This window comes from Globicephala melas, chromosome 5 (assembly GCF_963455315.2).
Source record: "Globicephala melas chromosome 5, mGloMel1.2, whole genome shotgun sequence".
Taxonomy (NCBI): Eukaryota; Metazoa; Chordata; class Mammalia; order Artiodactyla; family Delphinidae; genus Globicephala; species Globicephala melas.
In genome coordinates this window covers 115698837-115723672 of record NC_083318.1, presented here as the reverse complement: position 1 = coordinate 115723672, position 24836 = coordinate 115698837, and the positions used below count along the sequence as shown (strand labels likewise).

The following is a 24836-nucleotide window of genomic DNA, read 5'->3' as shown; positions in this document are numbered from 1 at the left end:
AATACTAACAGCCATAAAAGGGGAAATTGACAGTAACACATTCATAGTAGGGGACGTTAACACCCCACTTTCACCAATGGACAGATCATCCAAAATGAAAATAAATAAGGAAACACAAGCTTTAAATGATACATTAAACAAGATGGACTTAATTGATATTTATAGGACATTCCATCCAAAAACAAAAGAATACACATTTTTCTCAAGTGCTCATGGAATATTCTCCAGGATAGATCATATCTTGGGTCACAAGTCAAACCTTGGTAAATTTAAGAAAACTGAAATTGTTTCAAGTATCTTTTCTGACCACAACGCTATGAGACTAGATATCAATTACAGGATAAGATCTGTAAAAAATACAAACACATGGAGACTAAACAATACACTACTTAATAACGAAGTGATCACTGAATAAATCAAACAGAAAATTTAAAAATACCTAGAAACAAATGACAATGGAGACACGACGACCCAAAATCTATGGGATGCAGCAAAAGCAGTTCTAAGAGGGAAGTTTATAGCCATACAATCCTACCTTAAGAAACAGGAAACATCTCGAATAAACAACCTAACCTTGCACCTAAAGCAATTAGAGAAAGAAGAACAAAAAAAACCCCAAAGTTAGCAGAAGGAAAGAAATCATAAAAATCAGATCAGAAATAAATGAAAAAGAAATGAAGGAAAAGATAGCAAAGATCAATAAAACTAAAAGCTGGTTCTTTAAGAAGATAAACAAAATTGATAAACCATTAGCCAGACTCATCAGGAAAAAAAGGGAGAAGACTCAAATCAACAGAATTAGAAATGAAAAAGGAGAAGTAACAACTGACACTGCAGAAATACAAAAGATCATGAGAGATTACTACAAGCAACTCTATGCCAATAAAATGGACAACCTGGAAGAAATGGACAAATTCTTAGAAATGCACAACGTGTCAAGACTGAATCAGGAAGAAATAGAAAATATGAACAGACCAATCACAAGCACTGAAATTGAAACTCTGATTAAAATTCTTCCAAGAAACAAAAGCCCAGGACCAGATGGTTTCACAGGCGAATTCTATCAAACATTTAGAGAAGTGATAACACCTATCCTTCTCAAACTCTTCCAAAATATAGCAGAGGGAGGAACACTCTCAAACTCATTCTACGAGGCCACCATCACCTTGATACCAAAACCAGACAAGGCTGTCACAAAGAAAGAAAACTACAGGCCAATATCGCTGATGAACATAGATGCAAAAATCCTCAACAAAATACTAGCAAACAGAATCCAACAGCACATTAAAAGGATCATACACCATGATCAAGTGGGGTTTATTCCAGGAATGCAAAGATTCTTCAATATACACAAAACAATCAATGTGATACACCATATTAACAAATTGAAGGAGAAAAACCATATGATCATCTCAATAGATGCAGAGAAATCTTTTGACAAAATTCAACACCCATTTATGATAAAATCCCTGCAGAAAGTAGGCATAGAGGGAACTTTCCTCAACATTATAAAGGCCATATATGACAAACCTACAGCCAACATCATCCTCAATGGTGAAAAACTGAAAGCATTTCCACTAAGATCAGGAATAAGACAAGGTTGCCCACCCTCACCACTCTTATTCAACATAGTTTTGGAAGTTTTAGCCACAGCAATCAGAGAAGAAAAGGAAATAAAAGGAATCCAAATCGGAAAAGAAGAAGTAAAGCTGACACTGTTTGCAGATGACATGATACTAAACATAGAGAATCCTAAAGATGCTAGCAGAAAACTACTAGAGCTAATCAATGAATTTGGTAAAGTAGCAGGATACAAAATTAATGCACAGAAATCTGTGGCATTCCTATACACTAATGATGAAAAATCTGAAAGTGAAATCAAGAAAACACTTCCATTTACTATTGTAACAAAAAGAATAAAATATCTAGGAATAAACCTACCTAAGGAGACAAAAGATCTGTATGCAGAAAATTATAAGACATTGATGAAAGAAATTAAAGATGATACAAATAGATGGAGAGATATACCATGTTCTTGGATTGGAAGAATCAACATTGTGAAAATGAGTCTACTACCCAAAGCAATCTACAGATTCAGTGCAATCCCTATCAAACTACCACTGCCATTTTTCACAGATCTAGAACAAAAAATTTCACAATTTGTATGGAAACACAAAAGACCCCAAATAGCCAAAGCAATCTTAAGAACGAAACACGGAGCTGGAGGAATCAGGCTCCCTGACTTCAGACTATACTACAAAGCTACAGTAATCAAGACAGTATGGTACCGGCACAAAAACAGAAATATAGATCAATGGAACAGGATAGAAAGCCCACAGATAAACCCACACACATATGGTCACCTTATCTTTGATAAAGGAGGCAGGAGTGTACAGTGGAGAAAGGACAGCCTCTTCAATAAGTGGTGCTGGGAAAACTGGACAGGTACATGTAAAAGTATGAGATTAGATCACTCCTAACACCATACACGAAAATAATCTCAAAATGGATTAAAGACCTAAATGTAAGGCCAGAAACTATCAAACTCTTAGAGGAAAACATAGGCAGAACACTCTATGACATAAATCACAGCAAGATCCTTTCTGACCCACCTCCCAGAGAAATGGAAATAAAAACAACAAAAAAAACAAATGGGACCTAATGAAACTTCAAAGCTTTTGAACAGCAAAGGAAACCATAAACAAGACCAAAAAACAGCTCTCAGAATGGGAGAAAATATTTGCAAATGAAGCAACTGACAAAGGATTAATCTCCAAAATTTACAAGCAGCTCATGCAGCTCAGTATCAAAAAAACAAACAACCCAATCCAAAAATGGGCAGAAGACCTAAATAGACATTTCTCCAAAGAAGATATACAGACTGCCAACAAACACATGAAAGAATGCTCAACTTCATTAATCATTAGCGAAATGCAAATCAAAACTACAATGAGATATCATCTCACACCAGTCAGAATGGCCATCATCAAAAAATCTACAAACAATGAATGCTGGAGAGGGTGTGGAGAAAAGGGAACCCTCTTGCACTGTTGGTGGGAATGTAAATTGATACAGCCACTGTGGAGAACAGTATGGAGTTTCCTTAAAAAACTACAAATAGAACTACCATATGACCCAGCAATCCCACTACTGGGCATATACCCTGAGAAAACCATAATTCAAAAAGAGTCATGTACCACAATGTTCATTGCAGCTCTATTTACAATAGCCCGGAGATGGAAACAACCTGAGTGTCCATCATCAGATGAATGGGTAAAGAAGATGTGGCACATATATACAATGGAATATTACTCAGCCATAAAAAGAAACGAAACTGAGCTATTTGTAATGAGGTGGATGGACCTAGAGTCTGTCATACAGAGTGAAGTAAGTCAGAAAGAGAAAGACAAATACCATATGCTAACACATATATATGGAATGTAAGAAAAAAAAATGTCATGAAGAACCTAAGGGTAAGACAGGAATAAAGACACAGACCTACTAGAGATCGGACTTGAGGATATGGGGAGGGGGAAGGGTAAGCTGGGACAAAGCGAGAGAGAGGCATGGACATATATACACTACCAAATGTAAGGTAGATAGCTAGTGGGAAGCAGCCGCATAGCACAGGGAGATCAGCTAGGTGCTTTGTGACCGCCTGGAGGGGTGGGATAGGGAGGGTTGGAGGGAGGGAGACGCAAGAGGGAAGAGATATGGGAACATATGTATATGTATAACTGATTCACTTTGTTATAAAGCAGAAACTAACACACCATTGTAAAGCAATTATACTCCAATAAATATGTAAATTGTTAATTGTACAAAAAAAAAAGTCATAGGTTATCACATTGACAAAAATAAGCAAAACCCAACTATATGCTACCTACAATTGATGCTCTTGAAATATAAAGACAGAAATAAATCAACAGTAAAAGGATGGGAGAAAATATGTTAACACTAATCAAAAGAAAGGAAGAGTGGTTATATTAATAAGAAAGTAGATTTTGGAACAAAGATTATCACCAAGGATAAAGAAAGACATTTCATAATGACAAAAGGAACAGTTCATGAGGAAGACACAACAGTCCTAAATGCTTATGTGCTCAGTAACAGAGCTTCAAAATGAAAGGGAAACAAAGACTGAAAGAACTGCAAGAAGAAACAGGAAAATCCCTAATACATTCAGAACTGTCAATATTTATTCCTATCTCAATAACTGATAGAACAAGTGACTGAAACTCAGTAAAGATGGAAGACTGAACGACACTATATAACAAATCAACCTAATCAACATTTATAGAACACTCCACTCAACAACAGCAAAATTGTACACAGAATGTTTACCAAGACAGACCATTTTCCTACCCATAAAGAACTCTCAAAAAATTTTAAGAGATCATGCTCTCTGACTACAATGGAATTGAATTAGAATCAACAACAGAAAGGCTTTTTAAAAATCCCCAAGCAACTGGACACTTCTAAATAACCTGTTGGTCAAGAAGAACTCAAAGGGGAAATTAGAGAGTACTTTGAACTGAACGAAATTGAAATCACGTTTCAGATTTTGTAGGATGTGGCTAAAAGCAGTACTATGGGGGAAATGTATATTGCTAAATGCCTACATTAGAAAAAGAGGAAGGTCCCAAATTAATGACCTTGGGCTCCATTGTAAGAAACTGGCTAAATCAGAGCAAATTAAACCGAAAGTAAGCAGAAAAGAGTAAACAATAAAGAGCAGAAGGGAAATCAACTAAATAAAAAACAGAAAAACATTTGAGAAAATTAATGAAACCAAGAACTGGTTCTTTGAGAAAACCAATAAAATTGATAAATCTACAGCCACATTGATCAGGAAATAAGACAGAAGGCACAAACTGTCAATATTAGGAATAAGAGAAGTAACAATACTACAGATTCTATAGAATGAGAGGATAACAAGGCAATATCATGAACACCTTTATGTCAACAGATGAAATGGACAAATTCCTTGAAAAACATAGGCTACTAGAGTTCACAGCTGTGGTTTCTCCAGAGCATTGTTCTTGGCAGAATGGGACCTGCCTACCTGGGGGCTTGTGTCTCCCTAGGGGGCAACCTGCAAATAATAACTGATACGTGGGTTAAAAAAATCATTCCACCCCACCTCACCGTTGCCTCAAGTTGGGACCAATTCTGTGGTGCAATTCATGCTCTAGAGGCCCCTGTGGGATCAGACTGAAGGTAGTCTCCAGCTTACATCCTTACTTAGCTTTGTTCTCTCGCCTTATCCTGCTTCCCTCACTCTCCTTCCCTAAGAGTACTCTTTCAATAAATTAATTGGCCAAGGATCTCTGCCTTGAGCTCTGTTTATTGGCAGCCTGACCTAAGACAAGGCACAGGAGGGAAGCTGGAAGGCACCTTCCTTGCCATTCCTGTCTGCATCCCCCCAGTGATGACCCCTTATGTTATGAATTAAATTGTGTCCCCCTAATAGATGTTAAAGTCCTAACCCCCAGTACCTCTGAATGGGGCCTTAAATGAAAATAAGGTGTTGGCAGTTGTGTGAGTTAAGATGAAGTAGACCCTAATCCAACATGACTGGTGTCCTTATGAAAGGGGGAAATATGGACGCAGAGACAGACATGCTTGGAGGGAATATGATGTGAAGACACAGGGAGAACGCCATCTACAAACCAAGAAAAGAACTCCCGAGCTTACCAGAACTAGGGGAGAAGCCCAGAACAGATTCTCCCTCAGAAGGACCCAACCCTGCCCATGCTTTGATTTCAGTCTTCTGGCCGCCAGAACTGTGAGAGAATACATTTCTGTTGCTTTAAGCCCCCTAGTTTGTGGTACTTTGCTATGGCAGCCCTAGGAAACTAATGCATCATGTCAGTAGCAGTTGGTTCCAGTCTTGTTTTCTCCCAGCACGCCCATAATCAACTTCATGTCACCATCTGGGAGGTATCCACACCAGCTGGGCAACGACTGCGTCTCCACAGTTCCACCAGGGCTCTTTAGTCAGCTTCTAGGTTTTGGTAACCCCAACTCCCCTTGTCCCCCAATTCCCAGGGATGGGAGCTGCTTCCTGCAATCGCTATCTTACTTCAATAATCTTTTTTCCCTTTTTCAGTTTCCCAATACCCATTTAACTAATTCCTTATATTTAATTTGCTCTGTGGAAATAGGAAATAGCTACTCTTCATTTAACAATTAATTAATAAATAGAATTTCTTTATTTCTGACAAGACCCCAGAGTGATAACCATTTCATTCAGAGGAAAAGCCAAAGTCTGTAACATAGTTTATAAAATCGTATGCAATGCGGGACGCCGGCTACTTGTCTGCCCTCATTTCTTGTCATTTCCTCTATCACCCACTCGGCTCCAGCTGCATTGGTCTCTCTGCTAATCCTTAAACATACCAAGCATGCTTGCTTTATGGCCTTTGACTTGCTGTTCCCTGTGCTTACAGACATTCGCATGCATGTTTGTAAGTGAGCAGAGGCTCACTGCTTCAAGTCTCTGCCCAAGTATCTATGCCCCAGTCTCTGCCCGTACCTCAGGAGACTCCTTTCCTGACAATGTACACTCACCCCGGGTATCCACAGGGGATTGGTTCCAGGATGCCTGGATACCAAAATCCATAGATTCTCAAGTCCTTTATACAAAATGGCATAGTATTTGCATATAACACATGCACATCCTCCCACAGACTTTAAATCATCTCGATTACTTATACTACTTAGTATAATGTAAATGCTATATAAATAGTTGCCGGCATGGCAACTTCAAGTTTTGCTTTTTGGAACTTTCTGGAATTTCTTAAAAATATTTTCAATGGCAATTAGTGGAATTCCCGGATACAGAACCTGGAGATACAGACTGCCAACTATATATAAAATTACTATTTCTCTCAACCCCTGAACACTTTCCCCATGACCCCCTTTCCCTACAGCACTCATCATCTTCTGGCATACTCTAAAGCTACTTGCTATCTGCCTCTCCAGTGGAACACGAGCTCCATGAAAGAAATTTTGCTCTCTGATGTGTCCCCAGCACCCAGAACAGAATCTGGCACCCAGCAGGTGTCAACTTCTGAAAGAAAGACTGAATAACTACAGAAAAACCCCTACAAGCAGCCCTACCATTGTCATCAGCATACCTGAACTGTAACCAGTCTTTAGTTTTTGTTTTTGTTTTTGTTTTTTTTGCGGTACGCGGGCCTCTCACTGTTGTGGCCTCTCCTGTTGCGGAGCACAGGCTCCGGACGCGCAGGCTCATTGGCCATGGCTCAAGGGCCCAGCCGCTCCGCGGCATGTGGGATCTTCCTGGACCGGGGCACGAACCCGTGTTCCCTGCATCAGCAGGCGGACTCTCAACCACTGCGCCACCAGGGAAGCCCCCAGTCTTTAGTTTTTAAAGGATGTGTATTTATTCTTTAACTTTATTGGCTGCCCTTCCTTGGTGGACTCACACTTCGGTAACAATGTCTCCTGAAATTCCTTGGTGAGAGTGCACTTTAAGTGCGTCTTCTCTTCTGTTTAACAATTAAAAATTTTTATAATGCAAATGTTTCCTCTATTTAAAACCTTTAAAAAGTATTCAAACAGGATTGGACAGTCAGCAGCATTTATCGAGAGGTCGGCGCTATACCATGCGACTGAATGAGACTGTCGAGATTGTGCTGGAGTGAACAACAAGGAAATGCAATTCCTGCCCACATGGAGTTCACAACTGCATGGATATTCAGCTCCCACAGATGAAGAAAAAACCTCAATTCCCGTTAACAATGCACAAATGAAAACAAAGAAAATAAGTGATTAGGTGAGAATCAATGGCTGAAATGCCATTCGAACTAAAATCCCTAGAAGTTGAGTGAAAAGCCAGGGTTTAAAGAAAGAGACAAAGATCAATGAGGATAAGGTACTTGCAAAAGGAAATGACAAATGCATGAATATAACTTCATTAATTTCCTAGAGTCTATAAACTACCCTATGAGTTTGGCCTGTAGCCTCTCCTTTCTTAGTTATCTGTGCTTCCTTAGTTATCTGTGCTTTCCCTTAAATGTATCATATTCTATTCTGAATTCAATTGTTTCTGTACTTTAATTTTTTAAATTGAAGTATAGTTGATTTACAGTGTTGTGTTAGGTTTGGGTGTACAGCAAAGTGATTCAGTTATACATGAATATATATGTGTATATATATATTCTTTTTCATACTATTTTCCATTAGAGGTTATTACAAGATATTGAATATAGCTCCCTGTGCTATATAGTAGGTTCTTGTTGTTTATCTATTTCATATATAGTAGTATCTGTTAATCCCAAATTCCTAATTTATCCCTCCCCCCTTTTCCCCTTTGATAACCATAAATTTGTTTTCTATGTCTGTGAGTCTATTTCTGTTTTGTAAATAAGTTCATTTGTATTATTGTCTAGATTCCACATATAAGTGATATCGTATGATATTTATCTTTCTCTCTGTCTGACTTACTTCACTTAGTATGATCATCTCTAGGTCCATCCCTGTTGCTGCACATGGCATGATTTCATTCTTTTTTCTGTACTTTAAATGGCAGGGAGGAGTCACTTCATACACTCCTTCCAGCGCATCCTTGGGTCCCAGCTGAAATGTCATTTTCACAGACAGGCTTTTTCCAGTCACTTAATCTGAAATGGATGTGCCTTTGTTATTCTCCATCTTAGCATTTCTTTCATAGCCTTTACCGTAATTATTCAATCATAAGTTCACTTGTGACCTTACTAGACTGTCTTCCTTACTAGATTATTAGCTATCTAGAGGCAGGGTGTTTGTACTACTTTTCATTTCTGGGTACACATCGCTTAGCACAGTGGCTGGTGCTTAATATGTTTGTTGAAATAGAATTAAATAGCACATATTTCTGTGAAGTCCAGAAATCCATATATAAAACCAATTCGAATATCCAAAATCGTTTTATTTTAAACATTTACCAAATTTAAGTTTTGCTAACTTCTGATACACAGACATGTATATCTACATGACTGTTTATATATGCATATATACATATGTAATTCACATCTATGGAATACTTTGAGCTTTACCTATGAAATTAATTTCAATTTGGGTCAAATATTTCATCTTTTGCAAGAAACCTAATTTGTTCATGAAAATCTTGAATCCATGGAGGTAAGGAATAGAATCCCGGGTAGGACTGGGATATGGGAGCGGGGTGGTCAGACACGCCACGAGCCCATACAGGGTGCATTGGTGCAGATTAGAAAAAGGAGCCACATCATCTGGGCAGACACGGCCATGCACCAATAAACTCAGCTTGGTGAGTGGAGCAGGCTTTCAGCTCCCATTCCCTGACACAGCTGGATGCCTTGCCCTGGGTGCAACCGGCATGTAGGTGGCAGTCCTAGAGGGACAGCTCAGTGATGGTGCAAGCAGAAGATGGTGTTCTGGCCACCCTTGTACAGCTCCATTCCTTGCTAGACTGATTTAATTTGTCTGGAGGAGGTTGGTTGGGTAGGGGTCTTTTCTTCTCACCACTTCTGATGATTTAGCTGAAGGAGATCTCCCCGATTGAAAAAGTCCATTTTTCAGGTTCAAGTGTGCAGATGGCCATGCAGTCTCCAAGTGGGCTTTCATGGTTTAATCTTAGGAAATAGCCCAGTGTTGATTCTTGATTCCTAAAAAGAAATATGCTGTCAATCTGGCTGTAGATGAGCTTTGCAATTTCCCTCTGCAAAAAACGAATCGGAAGTTAGTTCACTTGTATAACACTGCTTAGTGACTATTTGGAAATTCTATCAGTGGCGCTGAAAATAAATGCAGCTAACTCATCAGTGACCCGATTTATGGACTGGCGTGACGAAGAGCAGATGGGATCAGTTCTAGCTCCCATGGATCAAGAAGGAACAAGTCTGTCTCATTTCAGTAATCGTTCATAAACTCTATATCTTTAACGTAGGGTCACAGTTTATAACAGCTGCATAATTTTTTAAAACCAAAATTAATTTACCTTTAAATGTCCTTAGTCTTTAAGTATGAACCATAAGGAAGGCCTGTTCCAAAACTAAGATGAATTCATCACTTGGGGTGGGAGCTCATAGCACTGAAATAGAATTTTTAAAGGATTTTTTTTATTTTGGAAAAACAACGTAAAACTGATGTTTGGGAATAAAGCTTTAGATAGGGGAAAGCAACCTAGATTGGGCCCCTGGTTTTTAAACTACCTAATTAGATGAGATTGTACAAGTCATATAATCTCGATGGGATTCACTTATAGATTTGTTTATTAAATGAGAGTTTAAAGTTTTAAAGTCTTTCTAGCTCTATGATTTTCTTTATATTAAAAAGTCTTCAAAGCAGGAAGAATGTCAGATAAAGCAGTCTGTGGGATCAGAAGAAGCATTTGCGATCACAAGCATACAGAAGTCTTGTGTATACGACGGCCCCTGGGAGAAATGTTAAGTAAGTCATAGGGGCCCTACAATGAGCTCAGGTCTGGACTGAATATCTCAGCAGATTCTTCTCAGCTATTCTAATCTGTCACCTCTTTTGGGAAAAACCTAGCTCCACTAGCAAATCCAGGCCCAGGAAGAGAAAGGGGCAGAAGCCTTATCTAGCCACTGCGACCACTTTAACAATAAGTAGTTTAATCAGCTATCCACACCCACGGTCACCAACTTTTACATTAGCTTGGTGAAATCTGTGCCTGAAGAGGGAAGCAAATCCAAATATGGTGAATGTTCCTCCATTGCCAAAATGAGGAAACGGCCTTATCTCCTCTTCAGAACCCATCTACCAGAAAGTCAGCTCCCCTGTTAAATACTCCAGTGGCAGAAAGCACATTTTGTGATGCAACCCCATAAAGACTCCTCTTGATGCCAACTTGCGGGGATCCAATCAATGCCAAGCCATCACCCTTGATAAGGCACAAATCACTTTAGAAACACCTTCTTTGCGCAGACTTTGTCTAGCGGGGGTGGGGGTAGCGATTTAACTTATTTAGGTTCCCGGGATACGTAGCGCATCCCGCTCATCGACGCCTGCAAACCTACTAATAATTCTTCGTCCAGAGCTGATGTCTCTGTGTTTACACCCCTGCGGAAATCTCCCCAGGATTTTTTTTTCCATTTAAAATGAATGCTGATTCCAAGGCCAGCTTCTTCTCCGTTCCTCCACCTGGGGCAGGGGAACCTGCGTTCCTGCGTTCCCGGGGAGGCACCAGCGGGGCCCGGCTAAGTTCCAGGGCACAGGTGGGGCCCTCGAACGGGGCGTCCGGGGCCAGCCCGCCCAGGACCCAGGCGAGAGCAACCCTTCCAGGAGGCCCCGACACCCCACCTCACGCACACGCGCTTGTGCCACTCCAAGAGCGCGCAGGACTTAGGCAAGGATGGCTACATCTTCTCGGCACAGTCTTCAAACCACCTCCACATACTCAGCGGCTTGCAGCATCTGGGCTGTTGCCCCCGTCTCTCAATCAGACCCCCAGGACGATTTTTAGTGGCTCGGGCTTCACTCTGGAAATCACCGGGGTCTGGGGGAGTCCAAGCGGGCCAGGGGAGGGAAAGGGTCCAGAGAGCTCCCTCCCGCCAACTCCAGCCCACTCGGCTCATCCTCCCTCCCGGGAGAGGCGCGGACAGGGACCGGGGCCGGGGAGGCCCTGGAAGGCTCCCCTCCCTTCTCGCCTCCCACAGCCCTCTCTTACTCACTTTCTCTCGGCGCCTCAGCGCGGCCGCCTCACGCCCGGGGTCGCACGGCGGGGCTGCGCGAGGAGCGAGGAGCGGGCGGGGAGCCACCGGGCCGCGCCCCAGTCCTAGGCGGGCCGGCCGGGGGGACCAAGGCCGTGCACACCCCCACCCGGACGGCGCGGCCAAGCGGGCGCGCGGCGTCCCGCGCCCTCCAGGCTGGCTCCGAGGACTCCGCCGGGCCCTCCCCCTCCGCCCGCCGCCACGGCCCGCGGCCCCTCCTCACCGCACCCCGGAGGCCGCCGGGGCCGCCCCCTCCCCTCCCCCCAACCCGGGCGGGGGCGCGCGAGCAGCGGTGACGTCAAGGGGCGCGCGGTGGCAGCACCTCCCCGCGCGCTAGTTAAAAAGAAGAAGAAAAGAGGGAACGAAACATGAGAGGCTGTGTGAGAAGCTGCAGCCGCCGGCAGAGGAGACCTCAGCATCATCTAGAGCCCAGCGCTGGCCCTGCCTCCGCCTGCCCCGCCGCCGCCGCCGCCGCCGTTTCTGTTCCTGCTACTACTGTCTCACCTAAACAACTCCCGTTACACGGACAAGTGAACCTCTGTGGCCGTCTTCTCCTCCTCTTCTACCTCCTCTTCCAACTCCTTCCCCTCTTCCCACTCCTCAGCCGCAGCAGAAAGCCCCCCACCCAACTGACACTGGCACCACCGCAAACGGTGTCAACCGCACTTTATCTCGGTCCTCGGGCTCCCCTGAGGCATTGGGCCCATCGCCTCGTCTTTTATTTTTTGCAAAGTTGCATCGCTCTACATCTTCTCGCCCCCGCCACCTCTCTCTGCCTCTCGAGTGTCCTGCCACCCCGCAGCCTCCTCCTGGAGCTGCGCCCTAGTGCCCCTGCTGGGCAGTGGCCTTCCCCCCCCATCCTCCCGCGCCCAGCCCCTGCCGCGCGGGGCAGGCGATGCTGAAGATGCTCTCTTTTAAGCTGCTGCTGTTAGCCGTGGCTCTGGGCTTCTTTGAAGGAGATGCTAAGTTTGGGGAAAGAAGCGAAGGGAGCGGAGCGAGGAGGAGAAGGTGCCTGAATGGGAACCCTCCGAAGCGCCTGAAAAGAAGAGATAGGCGGATGATGTCCCAGCTGGAGCTGCTGAGTGGGGGAGAGATGCTGTGCGGTGGCTTCTACCCTCGGCTGTCCTGCTGCCTGCGGAGTGACAGCCCCGGGCTGGGGCGCCTGGATAGCAAGGTAGGCACGCACCCGCCTCGCAGCTGCGAGGTTGGCATACTGGCTGGGTGGGGTGCCTTGTGGCTCCGGCAGTGCTGTGACGGGAAGAGGGGCGAAACTTCTCTGGGGAGTTCTTTTCGATAACTTTTCTAAAGCGCTAGCGTGATTCGTTTGTGTGTTCCTCTGGGGTGCGCAGATACCTCTCCCGCCCCCAAGAGTCTCCGGTCGGGATGCTGTGCAAAACTCCCTGTCTCAGAAAAGAGAAGCTTCTGTGGTACCCGCATTCTGGGCTGGGTAAATACTTTATAAGAATCGCGATTAACAGTGTGTTTTGGATCGAATCGGGCATTGGTTGCGGTAAAACTGTAAATGAAGGTGGCTGTGGTTTCTGGTTTATTTTTCTAGGGTAAAAAGATTTGTGCAGCTTCTCCACGTGCTCGGTTAGAGAGAGGATTGAATCGTAAAGGATGTTGAAGCACGGTTGGTTTATGATCTCCAGCCCCGTCAGAGGGGGGGGGGTGTCTTGCATTACAATAGTTAAACAGCGAAAAGGAACTCCTGGTACTCCAGTTTAGAACCCCAAAATTGGCGAAAGATTTTGCTGGGGCATGTTTATCACGTAAAACCGAGGCGATTCTCCTCCTGTCACGTTTTGTAACATTATAAATTCGGGTTTTCAGTGGTAGTTAGTTGTCTAGGAAGATCTTCTCCAGAAACTTGTTTTAGGGGTAATGGCATTTACATTTTCCCGATGTTAATAAGTTTAAACAAATATGAAAATAGTGTTGGTTGGGTGTGAAGACATGCTTATATTTGAGTTTGCAACATTTTTCTTGCCCTGGGTTGCAGTAATGTGTGTTCTCTACTGCATTCCAAGGAAAGACTCCGGGGATCAGTCATTAACAATCCCTGCGCATGAAATAAACAATCAGGTGTCTTTGCCCCCCACCCTTCCCCCATTTTAGGTTTAATTAAGAATTCCTCTGTTACAACACTGCAGTTGTCAAGGTCTGAGAGACTCTTGGAAAACTTCTGCTTCAGTCTTGCTGGCCCAGGCATTAAAAAAAAAAAAAAAAAAAACCCAGGCTGAATCTAATTTTTATGCTCAGTTCACGGTAGATTTCACTCTATTCTCATGTAAACAGCTCCTACGAATCAACATATGTGTCTGGGTGGTATCTCTCACTTTGTTTTGTAACAAAAAGCCATATTGCATCATTTAATTTGCTCAAGTCATGCAAATAGGAAAAAATCAATAGGACAAAAAGGGGTCGACTTATCCTCTTCCCCACTAAACTGCTGCCCACACACAGAGTCCTGTTGCTTATGGCAAAAGAATAACAACAACACCATTGTGTTTGTTAGTTGGTTCACTAATGGGTGAAACTAGAGAACATCATTCTCTTTCAGTCCCCAGCTCTGTCCAAATGTTCATGCCTTTTGAGGGAGCATTTGTCCAACTCCCTCTATTCCCAGCTGAGTGAGAACTGTCTTGCTGCAGGTTTTCAGCTGTAACTCTCTCTTTATTCTTACCACATGCAGCAGTAGTCTGAGATTCAGGGAACAGATATTCCCGCATTTTGTTCCAAACAATGTCATTAAGCTCCTGTGTTGTAATTGAATTAAAGTACAAAATCGCTACATTCACATCAGCTCCAGGGTTTTTACCAGGAGCAGGACAGAACCAGGAAATTGAGAGAAAGGATTCAAAATATTTGGCATTAAGCCTCCCTGTGTGCAATATACGCTATGAATGTACCAATGATCCGCAGACCCCTGCAATACTGAACTCTTCCAGGTACAGGAGAAGTGAAAACTTTTTCTTAACTAAATGTAGTGGGGAGCTGGGTGGGGGTGGGGGCGCTGAGACTGAGGAGAGTTATAACCCTTAAGAGAAATTATATAAATTTTTTTAAAGAAATCATTCTTTAGGAATCATTCTGCCACGTTAGCTATCCACATTCCTTTCCGTTTTATGTGCTTCCAATCTCCAACAAACCCCTACTCATTTGGAAAATGTGTCTCAATTAAATTTGGTACACTAGACTTTGCTGGTTCCATTACGAGTGGTTTAGAAACCAACAATACTCAAATTGTTCCAATCAGGGATTTGATATAGTTATGCATATGCATTCTTGACCCATGTTAGTTCTCAAGTTTTAATAGTTTTTAAAACATGTTATTTTATAATAAACTTCAGTGTTTCCCTTTTTTCCCCCTAAGCCTTCCTGGCTTATAATATATGTTAGGGTCTTATTTCATAATGTGTGTGCAGGAGAGATGATGGCTATTTGAAAGGGCCCTTTTTTTGTTCATGAAAAAAAAAAAATTCCCCCAGAAAGGTTTCTGCAACTTTTCAAGAAACTACAGGAGTAGCTTTTTCCTAAGTGAAGAAACTTCATAGACAAATAGATAGTAGCAAACTGAGTAGAATATTGATCATACTTAGCTGTGCGATTAAGTCCAGTTTCCAGGCTAACCCATTTTCTTTAATATGTAATGAACTATTGAATGTAATTGAGTTCAATTCTTTAGCCATGGTACTATTCTTCTAAGTTATTCTATATTTTCATTCCTTTGTATATTTTAATAGTTTTGTGTACTGTAACGAGATGGTTAACTACTGTTACAAATAAGTACTGCCAATATCTAGCAAGTTATATTGTCTTAGCAATATTTTTGCAGCTCCTAAATACAAGATGCTAAAAGGATCTAATTCCCATTAGCCAAATTGAATCTGCAACCAACTGAAATACCCCCATTTCTAAAACTTAACTTGTAGCCACAGAGGCATAGAAGCTCTCTCTACCTTGGGTGGTTTCACAGCCAAAGCTGTCAAGGAATGGGTGAAAAGTAATTGTTTTCAAGTGTGCCCTTTTACAATCATTTGTTTGCTCTGGCTCTTTCAGGGACAAAGGCTATTGTTGAACACATCCAACTAAACAAATAACTCATCCTGGGGTCCCTTTAACAGCTGCCTTAGTACAATGATCTATTTACATATTAGCCTAAAATTGAAACTGAACTCTTTAATGACATAATCCAGCACTACAGTCCAGAGACGCATGTGTTCTACCCAACAGCTGAACAACCTTGTAGGCATATGAGTTTTAGAAATAACTTTTTGTGTACCAAGTGATCTTAAGGCGTCATCTTAATATACTGTCCTGTATTTTCTCCTTTTGTCCCCTGATCGAACTCATGTGGGTGCCTTTTCATCCTCTCTCTTTAGTTACTTGATAAATAAAGAGAAATACAGAAGGTCTCTGTCACCCATTTTACTATTTGTTGATAAACTGTAGTTGTAGGCCACGCTTCACTGTGTATTCCAGGATTTATCTTACCTTCCTTGTATGGGTTTTACTTTCATGTGGCTGAAGATTAGAGGATGACCTGCCAGATGTTATAAATTAGTCAGCAACAGCCACAATCATTACTAGGCACACTGTAATAATGATTCGAAGTTTTACGTGATTTCCAAAGTATATTTAGTTTAAACCGCTATAATTTGATGGTTTCGTAGATGGCTTTTAAAAATTGAAACAGGATATTAGCTTAAATTTCTTCTTAAGATTGATGACATTGTCAGACATAAAGTTAAGGACCTGTATAGACACAGACACTTAGGCAAAAAAGAAGAAAAAAATACCCTACCCACAGCAGCACTCATCTGTCTAAAACAGCGCTGCAGCTTGGGCTGAGTCAGTTTAATTGACTTCAGTAAGACTATTGGTTCATTGAAACCAAAGCCAGAATGATGGCTCTATCTATCTTCAAATAGGTATTTACACTGCAGACCTCACACAGAGCAAAATGTTACCATCCTGCTGGGTTGGAACAGCATGAAACTTTACAAAGAATAATATTATACTTGATTTCAGATAATTTATTGAATCCTATTTCTGCACTTTTGATGAGAGATCTTGTGGCCAGGACACATTCCAAAAATTGTAAAAGACAAAATTCTTGAGGCCCTAAAATCAAGCTCTTCCTGGATAGCAGCTGGGAGAGTATATGGGGATCGTTTTGTTTCAGCTATAAAAAAATCGAAGCATGCATGTTCTCCATAAAACCAAAGGTAATTACATTCCAGTTTTTCCGCCAGCAAAAGCGGTGGCTTCAGCATCCTGCAGTTGTTTTGTTCTTAGTGGACTGCCGTATGATAAACAAACAGAACCGAGTTGAACAGTATTAATATTGCATAGATCTGGTGAGGTCTGCCAGAGTATGGACAACAAAAGACATTTAAAACATTCTTGGAATGCAAATTCTAAGTGTCTGGTGTATGTTTCCCCTTAGAAAACTTTAACCATTTAAGCTATTGTCATTTAAATAAATTGGTAAAAATCAAAATGCAAACAGAATTGTGATTAATAATAACTTTTCTGAATATCGTAGATAGTTACGACTCATCATATTTATACACATTTTTTTTTTTCCAAAACAGGGTAGCTTCTATTGCACGTTTAAAATTTCAGCATGCCTTGTATTCAACAATTTTTTTTAGTTGCTTTGCTCTTTCAGGTCCAAATTTTGTGATCACTTAGAATATCTTTATCCTAAAAAATAGAAGCCATGTGATTCGCTCAATTTACTCAAATTAGAATCTCAACTTCAGAATGAAATATTTGCTTTAAGCAGTGATCTATAGAGTTTAAAATGTTAATTTCAGTTCGTAGTTCTAAAGAAATAATTAAGTATAAACATAGTTATATAAACCGGGAAAACACAAAATTCAGTCCCATGATGGTGTTTTTTAATACCATATGGTGTTTTTTAATATGAAAAATCAATGCTTAATTTAGACAGCACTGCATTTCACATCTCAAATATTGTGCTGATAGTCTATATTTATATTTATTAGAGGACGTCCTGAAGTCAGTTTTTTAAAGTTAGTACTAGACACTGAAACCGATTTTATCTGCAAAGTACTAATCTCAATGAATCAATAACTCTCAAGTTAGTCTTATTGATATAAAAGACATAATAATGCTGTATAAACAAAGATAAAAGTATGCCCTTTTTCACTGAAACTCACTAAATACAATACAAAATCACTTTTATTAAACTCTTGTGTTTTTCGTGCATATAACATACCTGAGGAACTAGTTAGAACATTTTTCCTGGCTAAAATACAATGAATAATAAAAATTGGTCTTAAACCTGTTTGACACAGCTTCAGGTATTATTTTTATAGAACATGAAAGGGCGATATTTCCGCCCCCCCTTTAGAAAACTTTCCCTATGCAATCTGTGTATTGAAAATTAATTAAAATGAGAACAATGTAATTCAAGTAATATCTTTGAGAATGTCGTTAGGAATTTCAGGAGTGAAATAGATTTTTACCCAAGACACAAATAAGCCATGTCTTAAAAGTTGCTTTACGTACAGTGGGATAAAGGTATTTGGAGTTTTCAAGTTAAATTATCAGTCAGTGTATACTTTGAGGCAGAGTAAGAAAAAGGGTTAAAGAATCTATATATAATTGTCATTTAATTTTTCACACCTGAAGGACAGATAAACAGACTTGGATTTGCAAGAGTAAGAAGCATGTCTGTGCATCCCTACCCTTTGCCCTCCCATCCCAACCCAAGAGACTGCACTTGTGTCCTTATAAAGGCATACTGTATTGGGACTTGGTGATTCTTTGCAGACAACAGCTAAATGACACTTTTCTCTTTCCATGATGACCAAAAAACATAACTAAACCCAACTTCACGGAACTAAAAAGAAGTTTGTTTCTGATTTATGGCTTTCAGATGTTTTCTGTTACCAACAACACAGAATGCGGGAAGTTACTGGAGGAAATCAAATGTGCACTTTGCTCTCCACATTCTCAGAGCCTGTTCTACTCACCTGAGACAGAATCCTTGGAAAGAGACCTGGCACTTCCCCTGCTGTGCAAAGACTATTGCAAAGAATTCTTTTATACTTGCCGAGGCCATGTTCCAGGTAAAAAAAAAGATACATTAAATCAACTACTGCAGAATAGCTTGCCAAGATACCTGTTCCTAAATGCTTGCTTAGGAAAGTGTAAAATTTATCTGCCTTTCACAGTATCTATTTTTACCTCATAATTCACTGTTCCAAACTTGGAACCTTTTATTGCTGCTCAAATTGCTGCTGTCATTTCAGCCTACAAACAATACATTGTTTTGTTGAAGTGTTTAACATTTCTCGTTAAATGGATAATACAGTTGGTAATCTTTACACAGCTGGATTATCAGCACAAATCTCTTGTTGGTGCCTTTAGTCATCAGCGTTGATATCAAGACAGCTTCCCCTTCTACACAGCTGATACATAAGTGCAGATTGTACATCGACTTTTAAGGTATTTCCTTAAATAAAATATAATTCAAAAGGCCCCAAAAAGTAACACCTTACAAAGTAGTTTCATATATAATGACTAATTTGCTCCTCATAAACCCTGTGAGGTAGATAGGAAAGGTCTGGTCATTTCCATTTGACAGATGAGGAAAACTGAGCCTCAGGAGAAGTTAAATGCCGTACCCAAACTTGTACTGTGAGAAAGTGATAGGCTAAAAGAAGTTCAAGTTCTTATGCTTATAATGTCCCAGATATACCTGGTCACTATCGTCTTTTGGACCCTAATAAACATATAGGCTCTTGGACATTGATTAATTTTACCATCAGAAGCTTGTAAACCTTGGTGGTTTTTGCTTTAGGTTGGAAGAATCAACACAGAGGTAGAAACGAATTTAACGAGTCCGATTCTGTTTAGTTAGGCAGTGTCACCCACAAACAAATCTACTGAAACTAACAGTTTATAAAACTCAATGGCACTGAAGGACAAGACAAGCTTTAAGAACTGTAGGATGCACTTGGAGAATTTTTTTTAACTGCTATGGACATTTTACTTTTTTCTCTGACCCAGAAAAGTGTAGATTTTTGTATTTTTTATAGAGCTCTCCTAATAGCCTAAGAAAACATTTTGACTAGGGTTGCTTGCCTCCTTTGGTGTACCATAACAAGTATCTAAACCCATTCAATGTGAAAATATTATTATTGTTTTTTTTAACTACAGTCATGTTTCTAAGGCTTTCCTTCAACCAGCTGTTTCTTTCTCTTTATCACATTCCCCAAAGCAAAGTAGAATAGGTCACGGTTGCCTAGATGGCCTGCCGAGAAGCGATAACAGATTAGGTCCCATAAAGTTTTGCTGCAACTTTCCAGTCTGCAAGGTTTGCCTTTACCACTATAACTTGAAAATGGTATTGACAGTGGGCATTTTTATCTACCTTTATCTACTTGCGATAAATACCACTAGGCTGGATTTAGAGACTCATCTGTGGGGTGCTTCCTATATTTGAAGGTATTTTAGCTTCCAGAACAAACAACAAAAAGCAATATCCACTGAAAGAGAGAGCACAGCAAACAACTCAGGAGCCAGAGCTGCAAGCACCTCACTCCCCAGATCAACATATGTGGTGACGAATGACAAATTTATTTTTCTACAAAGTTTGTATATATGTAAAACTGCTGAAGTGCATCAAGATGTCAAGTGCTTTTGGTGGCCACCCAGGCTGCCTTGAAAGATAACCAGATGAAAGCTCTACTCCAGTGGTGGGTGGAGCAGCAAGGCTACTTTTCAGGGCCAGGCCAGCAGGCTTTAGCAACGAGCAGAGGGGGCTTCCTCTGCATCCATCAAATGCTAATAATTGCTCTAAATACTTGTCCCAAAAGTGAGCTGTAATAACACACTCTTTGTGTTACTTAGGTTGATCAATTTGTTAGCCAGACTGATCCTTGGCATGTAGGTTACCATTTCCTAAAGTATGATGAATCAGATGATAATCCTCCCCTCAGCCCTGGCCCCCAGCACAGAAGGCTCTTTAGAATTCTAGAACACTCGTTTTTCAGAAATTGCTCAAAATTTGTAATAATTTCACCTTCTTAAGTCTATTTAATGACATGGATTGCTTTTCTCCGAAGTTTGAAATTGTGAAAAACAGCTACTTTGTGATTCTTCTTTTTTTTTTTTTTTTTTTTTTTGCTATCCTCATTGTTAGCCTCATCTTTCTGCAAATCAAAAACATGAAGAGGAAGGGACCTTAAGGGTTGTAGTTTGCTAAGAGAAGGGAACTGCTGAAAGGGGTTGAAAGAGTGAAAATAATTCTAGACACATCTTCATTTCTTCCCCCACTGCCCAATACATAAAGAATTAAACACATAAACGGTCTATCCCTTTGCTTCACCCTCTTGGCTTTAAGGAAGTGCCACTCACTTTGGGATACACGTATACCTGAAAGACAGCTACTCTCCAGAAACTTTAATTCAGAAACATTCATGGTCTGCTTATTTCCACAAAAATGAAAAAAAGAAGTTAAAAATCACTACAGTGAGGATACACTAGAGTTTTATTAATCATAAATATTCTCCTGTTGTGACTTTACTTAGGGAGATAAACTCTTAAAACTTCTAAAAACATGCCCAAATTTCATTTAAAAAAAAACCACAGGAACTATTTTCTCAATACCATGGGTCTCGTCTTTTGCCTGAATTATGATGAACAGAGGAGATGCTTTACTGTTCACTAAATGATGGCCTAATAAATACCCTCTGTGGAAAGGATAGGAAAGGACATCTCTGGGCCTTGCTTCTCCCTTTATACTTGTTATCATAGTGATTTTTATCACTCTTGGACCATCATATCTCAGCTGTAGGTTATGGTAGTGTACAATATCTGTCTGTACACAATTAGTTCAATTGGTTTAATCCCATTGCTACAGAGGCCGAGGTCAAGAATTTGATTCCACTGAGTTTCTCGAGTCCACAGCCACTCCTGACCCAGTCAGATATCTTACACGTGTGTCTCATTAGTGCCCAAGAGAGCAAACCAGAGCTGATATATGAATACACCAAAGTCTACTCCCTCTGCTAGAAAATGCTCTCTAGTGCAAGCCTTACAGATGGTAGGGTTTTTTCATTTTTTCTTTATCATGATGAACAGCATATATAATGAGGAAAAAATAACTTTTCTGTAGCATACATGCTCAGAGAAAAGCTAGAGCTTAGAAAACTGCACAGAGAATATTTATTTACATGTCAGTATTTTATAGGGTGCTTTGTGGTACAGTAGGACTGGGTTAATGATCCAGGAGAAGAGTTACAGTTCCAAAACATTTGATAAATTATCAGGAGTTATAAAAAAATTACAGCTGCTGGAATCATCAGTGTACTTCCATTGTTAGTGGACTTCATCATATTAGGATGATCCAGGGTGAGCTGCACATCTTCAGTAACATGCTCTTCAGTGTTTCCTTCCAAACAGAAGGGTACCATTCGGTAAATTATATCCTCCCTGACAATAAATGTTAGCCCTATGTCCTGAAACCAGATCTCTTTTAGTTCTTCACAGGAAAATATATCTTACTCATCCCTGCTTATAAAATCGGGTCATTTAAGGTAAAGTACTAACAAAAGTATTAGATGTTTCAATTCAAAGTAACATAATTGTCAGAAAAATGCCCGGAGTTTTATGTAAAAGCCTTCTGAGTTGGCCCCCTTCTTCCCACTTGGATTGTTCAGTTTGTCTCAATACTGTAAAAAGCTTGGAATAATTGATTGTTAACATTCTGGTTTTGTTTTGTTTTGTTTTGTTTAATTTGCTAAGAGAGCATAGTATCTCTGGAGAGACAGAGTTTATGAATCTGTACTCATTCATCTTCAGATGTTCCATTTGAAAATGATTTCTCATTTCCTCGTGTTTGTCCCCAGCTAATAATTCCTTATAAAATGGAATTAGCCACCGGCATCGTTCATTAATTTCCCCTTAAGATGGTATTGGTTTGCAGACTGTAATGCTGGAAAACAGATATGTTTTTAAAAAGCAAGCTCAAAATTTCCTCTGAATTGCACTTTGGAATTTTTCTGTGACCCCTGCAGGCAAATAATCACATTAAAACAAAAGGTCTCCTTCACACATTCAGTTATAAATAGATCCATAGTATGACAGTCTTCCCGCATGCATCAGACTGACATGGAGAACTCCCTGCCTGAAGGTAAATATATATTGATATGTAGAGAGAGAGATATAGAGAGAGATATCTACATATCTATATAGAGAGAGATATAGAGAGATATATATCTACATATCTATATATATTTATATATAAAACACCTAGCCCCCCAAAACTTCTAGCCCCAAACTGTGAAAAGTCTGATTTAGCAACTCAGTTTTCCTTCTCTTCTTTTTACCTCAAACAGAATTATTTCACACTACCAGGCAGTTTTCATCTGATGCTTAGCCATTAAAGAATGGAGGAGAAAAGTTATCTTTTGCAAACAGTGAATTGCTGAAGATGAGTAAAAGCTGTTGCAGCTGTCATTCTTCTCCCCAATTTCTAATCCCTGGATTTTTTCAAAGAAAGATAACCTCCTCCCCAGCTGACAGCCTCCTTGCCTCCTTCCCAGCTGACAGCCTCCTTGCCTCCTCTCCAGCTGACAGCCTCCTTGCCTCCTTATTCTGCCCACCTCCCCCACAACACACACACACACTCCCAAGGACATCTGCTTTTACTTGCCAATTTCCCAAAGGCAAGATGTTTCCCAGTAGTTGAGTCAGATATTGGCCTTGAAGAGTCTGTCTCAGAAATTTAGGGGTGATCCATTTCACCCACAATTTAGGTCAAAATGTATATTATGTTTTAACCATTTGGGACCCGTGGATTCCAAGATTAGCTTTAGGTTTGAGGGGACCTAGGTCAAGCTCACAGAAAATCAACTTTTTAGGGTCTTTCATGTTCCATTGATGCGCCTCACTTGGTTGTCCCCAAATCCTTGTTCTTGCAAATCCTTGCAAACTTGCATCCATTATACAACTTCTAAACCTCACCTGGGTTACCAGGTGCCTTTGTTACAAAACTGATTGGGAGTACAATAATCTAATTTGTTAGGTAAAAATCAAGACCTTGAGCATAATTAAAGATATGAAACCAGAAGCAGGAATTTGGGACATCATATAAAGTCAACTCTAATAGCAACATCATATTTTAATAGCAAAATCATCAGAATATGGAAGTGAATCTGATTAATTAATATGCTCTCCCCCCAATAAAAACCTACCTTATTAATTCAAATTGTAAAAGAAATGTCAAAATTGCTTTTGTAATAGGATCTTCTTTCTTATTCAACTTTTTATTTGATAAAAATTCTTACTATGTAAGAAATAAAAAAAAAGGTCTTTCACATCCTTTTAAGTCTACTCTGCAGTTTTGTTTTGGCTTGTTTTAATATTTTTTTCATTGAGGGGTAGTATGTCAGCTATTCTGCTTGAGAATATTGAAAGGATATCTTAAAGAAAATTTTTGTATTATAAAATAATCATTGTCTCCAGTAAGTGAGCAAGAAAAAAGGCACCAACACATTTGAATATAGAGCCTCTGTTACTGGCATCAATTCATTGCTTGATCATTCCAGGGAGTCAGTCATTTACTGTAGCATATAATGAATGACCTTGGGATAGTAACTAGATTTATTATTTAATCATATATGAGTGACAATACAATAAGAATTGTAAAATGACCCAAACTGCCTCCCGATGGTCTATCTCTTTCCTGATCGCAAATTGTTCTTCTTAGGAATAGTACTGTGGGCAAAAAGTGCTGAATAGTAATCAGATGAGCTTGAAAGTACAACATATGGTAACCAGGGAGGCTTGAAAACAGAGTCAATGCAATAACAAGATTAATGCTGTGTTCGTATCAATTCTGTTTCATAGGAGCCTTTTAAGGCATCCAACACAATATCATTTCACTTTTACTGCAATTTTTAAATTTTGGTTAAAAAAGAAATGGAAATCCCAAGCCAAAAAATATGTTCTTCTTACCTTTTGGTTTGTGTCTATATATTTCCCTAGAATATTCATATAGTTCCTAAAAAATTCTTTACCTATATTTTGTCTTTCAAATGCTCTGTTTTTACCATGACACTAAATATT

At 40.2% G+C, this 24836-nt stretch overlaps 1 protein-coding gene across 2 annotated transcripts in view; it reads left to right on the top strand.

The window, feature by feature from the left end:
- Positions 1 to 12080: 12080 nt before the first annotated feature.
- HHIP (hedgehog interacting protein) overlaps positions 12081 to 24836 on the top strand; it is a 95196-nt gene continuing 82440 nt past the window's right edge. For both annotated transcript variants that reach the window (XM_060299720.2, XM_030878313.3), the window contains exons 1-2: positions 12081 to 12897; positions 18637 to 18829. In XM_060299720.2, coding sequence (XP_060155703.1) covers positions 12619 to 12897; positions 18637 to 18829 — 472 coding nt within the window. In that variant the 5' untranslated portion in view covers positions 12081 to 12618. The remainder of the gene's footprint in view (positions 12898 to 18636; positions 18830 to 24836) is intronic.